Below are 15732 nucleotides of genomic sequence, written 5' to 3'. Positions count from 1 at the left end.
AGCATAACTTTATATATGTATTTTAAGACTTTGTCCACTTTTGAACCTTTTTTACTGCTTTAGTGAATCCAAAAATGGAGAAAATCTGTAATAAATATCTGTGCACACAGCTCCTACGCAGACCTGTGCATCTCCATTGTAACAAAATCTCTGTATAGTCTGAAGGCATCCACCTAAACAGCATATAAGTTACTTTAGGCTCCTTAGAGAAAGGAGAGTTCAGACACCCGGCTCCCATACTGATCAGCTGTTCAGGACTGCTTCCGGGCCCAGTACCAGCGCTGCACCTCCCATGAGGCGACCTGAAGCGACCGCTTCAGGGGAGGGCGGCATTTTTGCTTACCTTAGCCAGTCCAGGACAAGCTGTCCTGGATTGGCTTAGCGTCACCGTCACCGAGCGGTGGATTGGGGAGGCCCTGTGGACGCAGCGCTGCTCCAGTGGCCTCCCCTCACGCTCAGGCAGAGAGCAGGTCCTCTCCGTGCCTGCTCTCTGCCTGCTAATGCCGCTCCGCCACGCCCCCTTTGCCCCGCCCCGCCCCCCTTTGCTCTGCTCCGCCCCCTCCTCCCGGGGGGGGGGGTGGCTTTCTGTCATCCGCCTCGGGCAGCGAAAAAGGCAGGTTCACCCCTGCCCAGTACTATACAGTATACAGATCCAAAAGCAGACAGCTACATACTGCAGGAATTTGGTGCTGATTTTGAGGCAGATTTCACTTCAATATCAGCACCAAATTCTGCCATGAATCTGATCGAACCAGGACACTGAAAAAACACCCAGCTCCCACACTGATCAGAACTGCTGTCAGACCCAGTACTATACAGTATACAGATCTGCAGCTCCATAGTGCAGCCTTGATCTCTCGGATGTGAACGAGAACTGAGCTGTAAGGGTATGTTCACATGGTGGAATTTGATGCTGACGTTGAGACAGATTCTGCCTCAAAATTGCCCCCAAATTCTGCCATGACACTGAAAAATAAGCATCTTTCTGTGGATCCCAATACTGATACAGTTGCGACATGAGCCTCTTGGCTGATCAGCCCCATTCATCTGGGGCTTTGTTTTAGCTTTTCAATGGAGAGACTTATAGGTATGGAAATGGAAGAGTTAATTTTGACGCCCCAAACTCCTCTTCCATGTCTGCTGTGTGAACACACCCTGATCAGACAGTTCAGCCACTATGTAATGTACTGAGCCATCTGCTTCCAGCTCTGTATACTGTATAGTACCAGACCCACTAAACAGCTGATCGGCACATGGGCTAGGTGTCAGCCCCCACTGATCAGTTTATCAAGAGATCATTTTAAAAATCTCAAAAAAAATCTCTTTAAAAACATGAAAGAGACATTGTAAACACTCAATAACAAGCCGACTAGCTGTGAGAAATCTATTCTCGCTGTAACCTTACCCACGCCCTATTTCCGTAACTAATACACAGACTTCCTCCAGATCCAGCTGATAGCACTGACTAATACACCTCAATATGGCTGAAGCTTGTTCTAGATCTGCAGTGCCTTGTAAAGACAGACAAGCAGTAACTATGCACCGCTGATATCTTCAGGATCTTATATCATACTTTATATGGAAAGATACTGAGCATAAGGACAAATATGGGATGTTAAACTGACATCTGTGATATGTAATGATTTCATATGAGTCAGTCTGAATTGTGCTTCACATCTCATGAAGCGACGTAAACCATGTATTGCTAAAGCTCCACATAGCGCCCCACAGAAAAATAGTGGCGTAACTGTATGATGCGCCATAGTGGCCCCTGCACACACAGTATGATGCCCCATAGTGGCCCCTGCACTCACAGTATGATGCCCTACAGTGGCCCCTGCACACACAGTATGATGTCCCATAGTGGCCCCTGCACAAACAGTATGATGCCTCATAGTAGCCCCTGCACACACAGTATGATGCACATAGTGGCCCCTGCACACACAGTATGATGCACATAGTGGCCCCTGCACACACAGTATGATGCCCCATAGTGGCTCCTGCACACACAGTATGATGCACATAGTGGCCCCTGCACACACAGTATGATGCCCCATAGTGGCTCCTGCACACACAGTATGATGCACATAGTGGCTCCTGCACACACAGTATGATGCACATAGTGGCCCCTGCACACAAAGTATGATACCCCATAGTGGCCCCTGTACACAGTATGATGCCCCATAGTGGCCCTTGCACACAGTATTATGCCCCATTGTGGACACCCATGAACAATTATTATACTCGGGGGTCTTTGCAGACCCCAGAGTATAATAATTAGAGACCCAAGGGAGGATACAAACATAAAAAGCTCTGCTACTTACCTCTCCCTGGCTCCGCTGCACTCCTACTGATGTCGGCCATCTTCAATGACGTACGGGACGTCAGGTGACCCGGGGCCTGCGTTGCGATACATAAGGACGCAGGCCCCGTTCATGTGATGTCAGGGACGTCACACAAGTAGGCCCAAAGCCTGCCCGGAACCAGGAGAGGTAAGTAAATAGGACCCATTACTGGAGTAGCTCCAGCTGGTAACAGCCTATAAGCGTCTGTGGTCAAGCCCCCTAATATCCCGGGCCCTGTGGCAGCCACTACCGCAGCTACCCCAGTAGTTACGCTACTGGCTGCAGGAATAACCAGCGGCTTCACATAAAGTCCACAGAGTTTTCCTGTCTGTGCCATCACAATCCACCAATGCGTAGGCCATCTTTGTCAGGTTTCTGGCTGATGATATGTTTATGGACAGTCCATTGGTAGTGATAATAAGCCGCCAACCTCATCTATCTAGAAGATTTCACAGTAATAATGTATTACAAGTGACTTTTTGGTCTTACTGTGGACCACGGAGGGGGAGGCATTTTGGAAACAATAAAGCCGTAATGCTAAGCACATGTTGAAATGTGTCTGTAAGCCTAAAGCTTTCCTCTACAAACCAGGACCGTATGCCTTTGATCACAGACTACGATTACAAAAACCATGGCACGGTCTTATATGAATGATGGCTTTTTGAACCTACGTGTAAATAACCATTTTTTACATATTTTAGTGCGGATCAGTATCAAGACTAACAAATACAGGTGTCCACTATTTTATGTGTTACCGTAAATGGAAACACCAAGGGTCAACGATATCAACGTTTCTAAGTAAATATAACAAGCGCATGAAGTTCATGAAGTCTTGTCATAACTTATACAAAAGAAAAAAAAATTACAAAAGAATATCCAAGCAAAGCATTCGTCTCCATCTGCACATTAGCAGAAACACATGCCGGCTTCCCTCCCTCGTCCATAGCTTTGCATGCCATAGAAAAAAACAAGGTCTAAGATGTGGGAATCTCTCGCTGAAAGAGATGAAACAACATCCCTTTATGTGCATCTTGTAATAATCTGGGCGTTATTGATGCCGTAGGCTGCTGTACACATAGCGGTGGCGTGCCGCATGGCGGGGAACCGAAGGAATTTTCAATGGAAAAGCTGTGTTTTCAAAAACGCCCGTGTCAATTGTACATCCGGACGTTGCAAAAATGCAATGAAAAGCACTTCAGAAAAAAAAAACGTGATATGTGGGGGTCCAGTGGCGTAACTAGGAATGGTGGGGCCCCATGGGAAGCATTTGACATGCCCCCCCCCCGACACCGAAGACCTTTGCGCGTTCTATTATCCCCCATAGTGGCTCCTGCACACAGTATTATCCCCCATAGTGGCCCCTGCACACAGTATTATGTCCCATAGTGGCCCCTGTACACAGTATTATGCCCCATAGTGGCCCCTGCACACAGTATTATGCCCCATAGTGGCTCCTGCACACAGTATTATCCACCATAGTGGCCCCTGCACACAGTATTATCCCCCATAGTGGCCCCTGCACACAGTATTATGTCCCTTAGTGGCCCCTGCACACAGTATTATCCCCCATAGTGGCCCCTGCACACAGTATTATCCCCCATAGTGGCCCCTGCACACAGTATTATCCCCCATAGTGGCCCCTGCACACAGTATTATGTCCCTTAGTGGCCCCTGCACACAGTATTATCCCCCATAGTGGCCCCTGCACACAGTATTATCCCCCATAGTGGCCCCTGCACACAGTATTATCCCCCATAGTGGCCCCTGCACACAGTATTATCCCCCATAGTGGCCCCTGCACACAGTATTATCCCCCATAGTGGCCCCTGCACACAGTATTATCCCCCATAGTGGCCCCTGCACACAGTATTATGTCCCACTGTGGACACCCATAAACAATTATTATACTCTGGGGTCTTTTCAGACCCCAGAGTATAATAATCAGAGACCCGGGGGAATAAAAACATAAAAAACTACTGTTACTTACCTGTCCCCTAGCTCCTACATGGTCTTCTCCGCTGCCTTCTCCGCTGCTGTCCTTGTTCAATTACGTCGGACGTCACATGACCCGGGACGCAGGCTGGGTTCATGTGACGTCAGAGACGTCAGAAAGGACGTCAGGAAGGAGGCCTGGCAGGATCGTAGAGTAAGTAACATGTCATGTCAATCATTATACTCGGGGGTCCGAAAAGACCCCCGAGTATAATGATAGCAGCGGTAGCAGCTATCACCAGGCCCCTAATGTCCCGGGCCCTGTGGCAGCTGCCTCCGCTGCTATGGCGGTAGTTACGCCACTGGCGGGGTCTTTGCCTTAGGCTAAGGCTCCACGGTGCGGAAACGTAGCTTTTTTTGTTGCAGATTGCAGTGATGGGTTATTAAGTGCACTCCTATACCTTTAGCAGTGTTTGGAGAGATTTCTGGGTGTCTCTGGTTGCTGCTGCATCCTCTGCATTTGTTTACTTGGTGTAACTTCTTGCTGTGCAGCTTCCTATGTAGTTTCTACACTAGTTCCCTTTTACTCATCCATCCCCTCCTCTCTCACTCTGTTACACTCCCCCTCCCTGTCTCACTAGCTAAACTATCCCACCCACTACTTGCCCAAAGTCAGCTGGCAGATGCCAGGGCCCACTGGGCTCAAGGGGGCCTAGTGTTCAGATACTTTGTATATTCAGTCTCTTCCCTTGCTAAACTTGCTATCATCTGTTCACCACCCCCTGCTTGTCCCCTCTCTCACCTCTGACCCCTCTATGGCTGCTGTCTCCTCCAAGTGATGTATAGTGTTTCTGTAACCGCTGTGGGTGAAAAGATGTCCACCATGACCGTTGTGCGGCAAGTGTCTTTACCCATACACTGAAGACACATGGAGGTTTGGAGGTTTTTATGGGTTTTTTGGTGCAGATTTTACTTTTTTGAGCCAAACCCTAGAGTGCATTCAGCAAGAGGGAGACATATGCTCCCTTCCCATACATTTCCCATTTTCTGGAATCAAATTCTGGCTTTGGGTCAAAAAATTCTGCACCAAAATCTGAAGCTTTGTCTTTCCCATTATGTGAGATTTCTCGATGATGCACGAGATTACGTGAGGGCTGCATGCACATGTGTAACCGATATGCTCTTCTTCTGCAGATGGAGCAGACCTGTGAAGAAATAGATGAAATGTTTAGTAACCTGCTGGGGGAAATGGACCTGTTAACACAGGTGAGTCCTATCAATAGACGACACACCTGATCTTGAAGACAGGCCTTAAAATCCTTCACAATCCCACATTTGTTCTTATTCCACTCACATGCAGAGACTTTCCAGACTGGATAAATATTGACAAAGAGGATTTCAAAGGGAATAAATTGGTACGGTCTGTTTGGCATCCTCTCCGATTGTGCGAGGAGCCGTCCGTGTGACATCATAGCCGTACACTGTAAGGAGCAGCTGTATCTCAGCTCCACGAGGCAAGATTTACTCAAAACCCTGGCCAAATTATTTAGAAGGCTCGTCCAGAATATGTCAGCACGTACTGTTGTTACGTTTGTGAAAAATAATTGGCTTTGCAAGAACTTGCCTATGGCCTCTTCATGACAAAGACACAAAGGAACTTCAAAGCAAGCAAACTGCAAACTCATTTTATTCAATGGTACCATAGGCAGATGCCTTCTCTGCCCACCCCTCACCCTGGCCTTGATAGTATAAATAGTTTATAAAAAGAACTGTACAGAGGTGTCCCCCCCCTTTTCCTTTGAAATGGTGGACCCCATTATAGTTGGCGATTTCGCGGTCCAGCTCTCCGTTGTTCAAGTCCCCTGATGGACCCAAATTACGGAGACCATAGAAATTCACTGGAAATTCTGGTGGGGCCGATAAACCCATCACCCCTTGTCACACCCACTTTTAGCTTAAAAAGAAAAAGTTTTGTGCAAAATAATTGCAACTTTTTATGTCTTGTACATAATAAATTTGCCCCAATGGGTCTATATTGCCACATGTACCCGTGCATAAGTGTTCTCACAGTTTATGCATGGGGTAAGGCTACAAATAGGATAAGGCCTTGTTCACATCTGCGTCGGTAATCCATTCAGCGGAGTCTCCATGGGGACCCCCCCGAATGGATTACTCAATGCATTTGCAAGCGGTGTGCAGTGAAAGCACACGGACCCCATAGACTATAATGGGGTCTGTGTGCTTGCCACGAGATCTCCACAGGGAACAGGAAAGTACTTCACAATCCACTTTTCTGGCCGCATGTTCCATGCGGAGAGCACACGGACCCAATTATAGTCTATGGGGTCCGTGTGCTTTCACTGCACACCGCTTGCAAATGCATTAGGTAGTCCATTCGGGGGGTCCCCATCCAGATCCCCCAAACAGATTACCAAACACAGATGTGAACCAAGGGTAAGATACTAACATCATATGACTCTGACACTTCACCCTAAGACTCTATCAGTAATTCAGCATGACACAATAAGGACATGTCTACAATATCCCACAATATGCTGCTATACATGAGCCACAGACCTGACGCACAGCAAGGAACGTCAAAAGAATGCTGAAAATGTCAACATTACTGTATATCAATGAAAATCCTGGTGAGGTACAAGATGGGGCTATTCGGCACGACATCTATTAATAAACTAGCACAAGAAGACCCAAGTATAAGAAGTACATGGCAGGAGGACAGCAACTCCTTGGAGGTGTAGTAGGGCACAAAGGTACAGTTAAAGAGATCCTATCAATAAAACTATTTTTTTCTGCCTACCACATAGGAATAGCTTTAAGAAAGGCTATTCTTCTCCTACCTTTAGATGTCTTCTCCGCGTCACCGTTCTGTCTATAATCAGTTTTTGGCGTTATGCAAATTATTTCTGTCGCAGCACTCAAACAGCATTGGGGGCGTCCCCAATGCTGAAAGAGAACTCTCCACGCCGCCTCCATCTTCTTCAGGAATGGGTCTTCTTCACGTCTTCCGGTGGTGGCTTCAAACTTCTAGGCCTCGGGCAGCCGACTGCGCATGTCTGCACATGCCCGCCGGCCTCAAGAAGATGTGTAATACTTTCTTAATATTTTCTTGCAGCCGGCAGGCATGAGCAGTCGGCCCTGACCTAGGCCCAAGGCCTAGAAGTTTGAAGCTGTTTGAGCGCTAGGGACCGCCCCTAGTACTGCAAGAGAACTGATTTGCATAACAACGAAAACCGGAGGCTCCCACAAAAACCTCTCGGCATCCCAGAAGAGTAGCCAAATCTCTCGACCTGGCAGAATGCTTCCATATCCTACATCAGGATCTCAGTCATCTTAGTTGGCACTTTATGTGAAATTCATGTCACAAAAAAGGGTCATAGCATGAAATAAGGGGTCGAAAAATTGTTTAAAATGGGGTATGGTTGTTCAATAACTTTGGGACCTCCATGAAGCACATCCCAAAAAGTTGGTAAAATATGTCTAAGACAGCTGTCAGAAGAACATTTGTTCAGGCCCACAGATGTCTCACCAGATCCCCTACTGGGAAGAGTCCAGATCCTTATTTGTACAGACATCTGGTTTGGCCAACGCTTGTCTAATGTGTGTTCAGCTCTACTTTATGTGTCCTCCCATTTTATTTTGTAGGCCAATAAACTTAACAAGAAGTCATCATCTACACCTAGAGGATAGAAATATACAGAACAAAGGCCCAGAGACCTTCATAGAAGAATAGATAAACTGAAAGATAGACTGAATGCTAAATAGATAGAGATATGATATATATGATAGATAGATAGATAGATAGATAGATAGATAGATAGATAGATAGATAGATAGATAGATAGATAGATTGACAGACAGACAGACAGACAGACAGACAGACAGACAGACAGACAGACAGACAGACAGATAGATAGATAGATAGATAGATAGATAGATAGATAGATAGATAGATAGGAAATAGATAGATAGATAGATAGATAGATAGATAGATAGGAGATAGATAGATAGATAGATAGATAGATAGATAGATAGGAGATAGATAGATAGATAGATAGATAGATAGATAGATGATAGATAGATAGATAGATAGATAGATAGATAGATAGATAGATAGATAGATAGGAGATAGATAGATAGATAGATAGATAGATAGATAGATAGATAGATAGATAGATTCTTCAGTGAGTCCCTTTATATATTCTAAAGTTTGTTGTGTTCATGTTCTGTATTTGCAGAGCCTGGGGATAGACAATGATCCGCCTGTGAAATCCTATAGCACAGACACAGAGATGAGCTTTTCTTTTGGGTTCAAAGATTTAAATGGTACGTATTCTCTCACTATAAAGCTAGATTCACACGAAAAAGGTTAAATTTTTCACGTCCGTCTTGCACCCAAGGGGACCCATTTAATAAACTGCCCCCCCCCACCACCACCATACATTTCATCACCTATATGGTCTTAGACAACGGACTGTCGTATAAACAGCCCCAATTCACTGACATTGAATATAATGCTGCCGTGTGAATGTAGCCTTAGACTTCTTAGGGCTCGTTCACATCTGCGCCCAGTCTCCGTTCTGCAGGTTTCCGTTTCCTGCCCAAATAGGGCAGGAGACGGAAACCTGCCGGCATCTTTCCAAACCCATTCATTTGAATGGGTTTGAAAAGTGTCCGGCGGTGAGCGTTTTATGCTCTCTGCGGCAAAACCGTTTTTTTTAAACCAGACACAGAGTCAGACATGCAGTACTCTGTGTCCGGTTTAAAAAAAAAAACCGTTTTACGGCGGAGAGCATAAAACGCTCACCGCCGCTCACGGCTGTACTCGGCATGACAGGTTTCAGTCTTCTGCATGCAGAAGATGGAAACCTGATAACGGAGACCCGAACGCTGGTGTGAACCCAGCGTTAATGGTTGCTGAGGAGTCCTGATATTTCAGATGCCACATTTCTTAGATCAACATTTTCTTAAACGGGTTTTCCTAGAGTAGATATTGAAGGCCTGTCCTTACAATAGGTCATTGATATCTGAGCAGTAGGGGAAAACACCCGGTACCCCCGCTGATCAGTTGCTGTACCCATTTAAGTGAATGGCAGTTGAGATGCCATAGTGGGACACAGTGACAAAAATGACTGACCTTTTCATTACATAAAGAATAACAATTATTTTCTGAATTTGAAGTACCCCTTTAAGTTGAATTTAACAAGATGTTGGTGAAAGAAAATTCTATACAGTATTTCTGATTATTTTACAGAGTCACTCAATGCCCTCGAAGACAATGATCTGGACGCCCTAATGGCTGATCTTGTGGCCGACTGCCAAGATGCCGAGCTAAAAGTTCAGAGCTATAATAGCACGCCTCCCTTCCCTAATGCAGATGCCTTAAACAGTTATTATCCAAATTATACGGATAATGTGGCCACTGGTTCCATGGATGACCTGTCCTCTCTCCCACCACCACCACCCCCAAGTGCATGGGAAATGGATCTTCCTCCTCCACCACCTGATCCTGAGGAACCAAAGATTCAGGTAAAAAAGAGACATGGAAGGAGGGGCATTTATACAAGCTTTATATGGGTTACTAATAGAGATGGGTAAACCCAAATATTCAAAATTTTTCCGTTTTTGACAAAACTCAACAAATGGCAATTTGTACAAAGAAAAATGGCCACCACATTATACTGTGGCTTCTTCAGACCCAAAAGTATAATAGATGGAGGCGCAGTGGAGGTGAAAAAAATACATTCAAACAAACATTCATTCTTGACTTTAATTACCTATTTTGGGCCTCCTCGAGGTGTTTGATGCTCCTCTGTTCCTAGGTGCCCTGACACTATGTTTTATTAATAGTTTCTTAGGAGCCCTGACAGTGTTATACACTATGTTTTATAGATAGGTTCCTAGGAGCCCTTAAAGTGTTCTACACTATGTTTTATAGATAGGTTCCTAGGAGTCCTGACAGTGTTATACACTATGTTTTATAGATAGGTTCCTAGGAGTCCTGACAGTGTTATACACTATGTTTTATAGATAGGTTCCTAGGAGTCCTGACAGTGTTATACATTATGTTTTATAGATAGGTTCCTAGGAGTCCTGACAGTGTTATACACTATGTTTTATAGATAGGTTCCTAGGAGTCCTGATAGTGTTATACACTATGTTTTATAGATAGGTTCCTAGGAATCCTGACAGTGTTATACACTATGTTTTATAGATAGGTTCCTAGGAGCCCTGACAGTGTTATACACTATGTTTTATAGATAGGTTCCTAGGAGCCCTGACAGTGTTATACATTATGTTTTATAGATAGGTTCCTAGGAGCCCTGACAGTATTATACACTATGTTTTATAGATAGCTTCCTCGGAGCCCTGACAGTGTTATACACTATGTTTTATAGATAGGTTCCTAGGAGCCCTGACAGTGTTATACATTATGTTTTATAGATAGGTTCCTAGGAGCCCTGACAGTGTTATACATTATGTTTTATAGATAGGTTCCTAGGAGCCCTGACAGTGTTATACACTATGTTTTATAGATAGGTGCCTAGGAGACCTGACAGTATTCTACACTATGTTTTATAGATAGGTTCCTAGGAGCCCTGACAGTGTTCTACACTATGTATTATAGATAGGTTCCTAGGAGCCCTGACAGTGTTATACACTATGTTTTATAGATAGGTTCCTAGGAGCCCTAACAATGTTCTACACTATGTTTTATAGATAGGTTCCTAGGAGCCCTGATGGTGTTATACACTATGTTTTATAGATAGGTTCCTAGGAGCCCTGACAGTGTTATACACTACGTTTTATAGATAGGTTCCTAGGAGCCCTGACAGTGTTCTACACTATGTTTTATAGATAGGTTCCTAGGAGTCCTGAAAGTGTTCTACACTATGTTTTATAGATAGGTTCCTAGGAGCCCTGACAGTGTTATACACTATGTTTTATAGATAGGTTCCTAGGAGCCCTGACAGTGTTCTACACTATGTTTTATAGATAGGTGCCTAGGAGACCTGACAGTATTCTACACTATGTTTTATAGATAGGTTCCTAGGAGTCCTGACAGTGTTATACACTATGTTTTATAGATAGGTTCCTAGGAGCCCTGACAGTGTTATACACTATGTTTTATAGATAGGTTCCTAGGAGCCCTGACAGTGTTATACACTATGTTTTATAGATAGGTTCCTAGGAGCCCTGACAGTGTTATACACTATGTTTTATAGATAGGTTCCTAGGAGCCCTGACAGTATTATACACTATGTTTTATAGATAGGTTCCTAGGAGTCCTGACAGTGTTCTGGACTATGTTTTCAGCCAATTTAAGATGTGGTTTGTAATAAACTCGTTGGTCCCAAAACTAAACAAATCTTAAGAATTTCGTCTATCTCTAGTTACTGTGTTGGGGCTTCCCACATAATTGAAGGAGTTATCTACTTTAGCCTATTCTCATATACCCTATTTTAGAGTCTTTTATACAGAAGCTTTAAAGAGGACCTTTTTCTGCTGACGAGTTTCATAACAAATCCCAACTGATCACTGAGGGTTGCATTAGACTTTAGCTATAATAAGGTGCACATACATGACAGTGATACGGTGCACTAAGACATTACTTATAATGAGACTTGGACCATATTACATAATAGAGGATGACTGTAAACAAGGGCATGAGAACCCTGTCTTGAGAATTACCAACAGTCTCACCAGTTAGACTGCAGGTCTCCAGTTGCCCACCACTGGTAGACTCAGACATCATATGCTCTCCACTGGGCTCCAGCTTTATATTTTGCATACAAGGCTAAAGAGAGTCTTAGAAAGAGAACTGAAAACAGCCATTGTAGCATTCTTTATAATCCCAAGGTTTTGATAATATAGATTTTTTTTTTTTTAATTCAATGGGCAGAATGGCCCATAATGGGCATGTTATTTAATATGTTTGACTTCACAGGAGATGGAAAGTTATTTCACAATTTCCCATTATTTATTGTAGGATGACGACGAGTCAAAAGCCAAAGCTGACAAAATAAAGCTTGCCCTGGGCAAAATGAAGGAAGCCAAAGTTAAGAAAGTAAGTAAGGCAAAAATGCCCACACTCTGGGTCCGACTGACCCAATATAATATCAAGGATCCTGTGGGGGGTCAACTATTATTTGGAGGTGACTTTGGAGCCAGTCACTTGTCACGGGTCTATCTCGTATGGGATGGTTCATAAGTAACCTATAGACTTTGCTGATGAGATGTGGATACAATAATTGCAAAAAGTTTAGGGCACAATATTGGATATGTTCTGTATAAATGAAGATTGACTGGACCCTTAGAATAATTGTGGCCAACCATAAGCCCTGTGTCTGCACTGAATCATATGTCAATCTCCAGGCAAAATGTGTTGGTGGAAAATTTTTGATACCTAAAGTTTATCTGGTGGCTAAAAAGATCGCACAGTCCCTGCCATGTAAAGCTGGCCATTACATTGCACATATTCCCTGTGCTGTCCATGCCACAATTTTTCTCAACCTTCACTACCACTATGTAGGTATGTAGGTGGTCTTCTAGTGGGGTGGTCTTCTTACGTATATTACTCATGGACCTAGATAACTCTCAATTATGGATGGATTCCCATGAAAACTGGGGACTCTTTTTGGATATCTCCTGCAGTCACAATGAGAGATTGCACTTTGTCATCTGACTAGTCAAGCATGAGAGGATGCATGGTGCCCAGCTGGCAGCTTGGGGTGTACTGTATCTGCAGGTGGATGTCTCCAGGAAGCATCTGCAAGACAATAAATCTCTGACAGTGACAGAAATAGAAAGAAACGTTATAGTGTCTGAGCTATTGATACTAGCAGTAGAAAGTGCCAAACCATATCTAAGGGGGTGCAAAGTCACAAAATATGTTCTGTAGTATCCAGATTCCTCATTCTGAACAGATACATCAAACCCATTGATTTATGCAGGACCAGCCAACCTTCTAATGTGATGCCGATGTGGGTGGATAGAAGGGTCGGGCATGTTCAATTTCAGTATGCTTGATCCTTTTCCCTCCACCTATTGGTTGAGTGTGTTTGTTTTGTAATGCATAGGGGGAGGAATAACTGACAGTATGGAGAGCTTTAGACATTTGTATACAGATCCGGATGGTATGGATCTATACACCAGTGCCCATAAAAATATAAGGATCCATTCTCCAAGTCAGTGTGTCTCGGATTTTATATAGAGGAACACAGTAAATTCATTCTCAATGATTCTGTATGGATCTATAAGAGAGAAAATTGTTGCAAGCGCCATCGCATGTGTACCATATGGTAGTTTGTATGGTTTTAAAGTGCACCTGTATGGACTATGTGTGGTGTTATATGGGAGTTCATGGGCATAGATCTTTATTGGCCATACACATGGGATTGCTGCCACTTACAGCGATTCATTATGGACAACTATTTCATCCATCCATGGGTTACATGGTGGCTCAGTGGTTAGTATTGCAGCGCTGGAGTCCTGGGTTCAAATCCTGCCAAGGACAACATCTGCAAGGAGTTTGTATGTTCTCCCCGTGTTTGCGTGGGTTTCCTCCGGGTACTCCGGTTTCCTCCCACAAGACAAAGACATACTGGCTGGGACTGTAGTATGTGAGCCCTATATGGGACAGTGACTGACAGTGTCTGTAAAGCGCTGCGGAATATGATGCGCTATATAAGTAAGCATAATAAATAAAATAATAATTCATCTTCATTATAGACTTTCACACTCATCTGTTTATTTCAATGAGAGGGGTTTCCTTTTTTTGGACAAAAGAGGTTATCCCGTAAGTAGAATCTGTTCATATAGCAGTTCCAGCATGCTTATGGTATTTTAGGAAATATTTGTAACACAGAGAAGACATTTTACATATCCTCTCATTTTCCTCATATATCGAAAAAGAGAACTAGATGCAAAACCCAGACTTATGTAAATACTCGCTGTGTCCAAATATACTGTGAACTTTCATCAGAAGAACAAATTAGAAAAAATATTTTAGATTTTACAACTTTCTTCTGTGTAGTATAACACGCCTCATTTACAGACCACATTAGGATAAGTCATCAATATTAGAGATGAGCGAACAGTAAAATGTTCGAGGTTCGAAATTCGTTTCGAGTAGCCCCTCAATATTCGACTACTCGAATCGAATATCGAACCCTATTATAGTCTATGGGGGGGAAATGCTCGTTTCAGGGGTAGGCAACGTTCGATCAAATTATACTTACCAATTCCACGAGTGAGGGTCGGGCTGGATCCTCCGAGAAGTCTTCTCCGTGCAGCGTCCCCGCGGCGTCTTCTGGCTCTTCATTCACTCTGCCAGGCATTGGGCCTGGGCAGAGCAGACTGCACATGCCCGCACTACAAGCCCGATGCCTGGCAGAGTGAATGAGCCAGCTGTATAGCATTCGGCCAATCAATGCTGGTTCTGCATCGAACTTTTACATTTGAACAGCAAGTGGTACTCGATCGAGTACGAGTATTTCGAATACCGTAGTATTTGATCGAATACCTACTCGATCGAATACTACTCGCTCATCTCTAATCAATATCAGATCGGTAAGGATCCGTGATCCATTGCATCCACTGATCAGCTGCTGGAAGACGCCACGTTGTTCGAACCGCTGGCCAATCGGATATTGATAACTTATTCTAAGGATAGGGGAAACCAAAATAATTTCCAAAGATTGGTGGCTCAGTGGTTAGCACTGCAGTCTTGCAGCACTGGAGTCCTGGTGTTCAAATCCCGCTCAAGGGCAAAAAAAACATCTGCAAGGAGTTTGTATGTTCTCCCTGTGTTTGCATGGATTTCCATCCCATATTCCAAAGACATACTGATAGGGAATAATCTACATTGTGAGCTCTATGTGGGGCTCACAATCTACATTAAAAATTAAATAATTTCCAAAGATTAGAAGCTACATTTGTCGAGAGAACATTGAACGCTCACAGCAAGGCTCAGCCTTTCACTGTTAGTATCACTGCTCTTCTTTCCATTTTTGGTACATCATGTATATAGTCTTCACATGGTCTCTAGTATATGACTGTCTGGTTTTGTCTACAGCTCATTGTAAAGGTTCACATGACAGACAGCAGCACCAAGACCCTGATGGTGGACGAACGCCAAACTGTCCGTGACGTACTGGACCACATGTTCGAGAAGACTCACTGCGACTGTGCTGTAGAGTGGTGTCTATATGAGGAAAATCCCGAGCTTCAGATCGGTAAGTGCTTGAGCAACAGGAAGATTGGTCAGGATGTATTCAGTTTGGTATTACATGAAAATGAGATTAAGGTTGGTGGGGAGTCTTAGGACTCCATTCCACCTCTAGAACCAGGAACACCTTACCACTAGTAGCAGTCACATATAGATGAGTTGCCTACACATGTTGATGGCCCTCTACAGTGAACTGTATTGTATACA

General features: G+C 44.0%; 1 protein-coding gene across 1 annotated transcript in view; it reads left to right on the top strand.

Moving 5' to 3' along the window:
* Nucleotides 1-15732, top strand: part of APBB1IP (amyloid beta precursor protein binding family B member 1 interacting protein) — a 91832-nt gene that overhangs the window by 25515 nt on the left and 50585 nt on the right. The window contains exons 2-6 of the mRNA XM_075271715.1: nt 5472-5543; nt 8534-8621; nt 9550-9824; nt 12286-12363; nt 15373-15532. Coding sequence (XP_075127816.1) covers nt 5472-5543; nt 8534-8621; nt 9550-9824; nt 12286-12363; nt 15373-15532 — 673 coding nt within the window. The remainder of the gene's footprint in view (nt 1-5471; nt 5544-8533; nt 8622-9549; nt 9825-12285; nt 12364-15372; nt 15533-15732) is intronic.

This window comes from Leptodactylus fuscus, chromosome 4 (genome assembly GCF_031893055.1).
Source record: "Leptodactylus fuscus isolate aLepFus1 chromosome 4, aLepFus1.hap2, whole genome shotgun sequence".
Taxonomy (NCBI): Eukaryota; Metazoa; Chordata; class Amphibia; order Anura; family Leptodactylidae; genus Leptodactylus; species Leptodactylus fuscus.
Note: the sequence above shows the minus strand (reverse complement) of the source record. Positions and strands in the feature narration are given on the sequence as shown.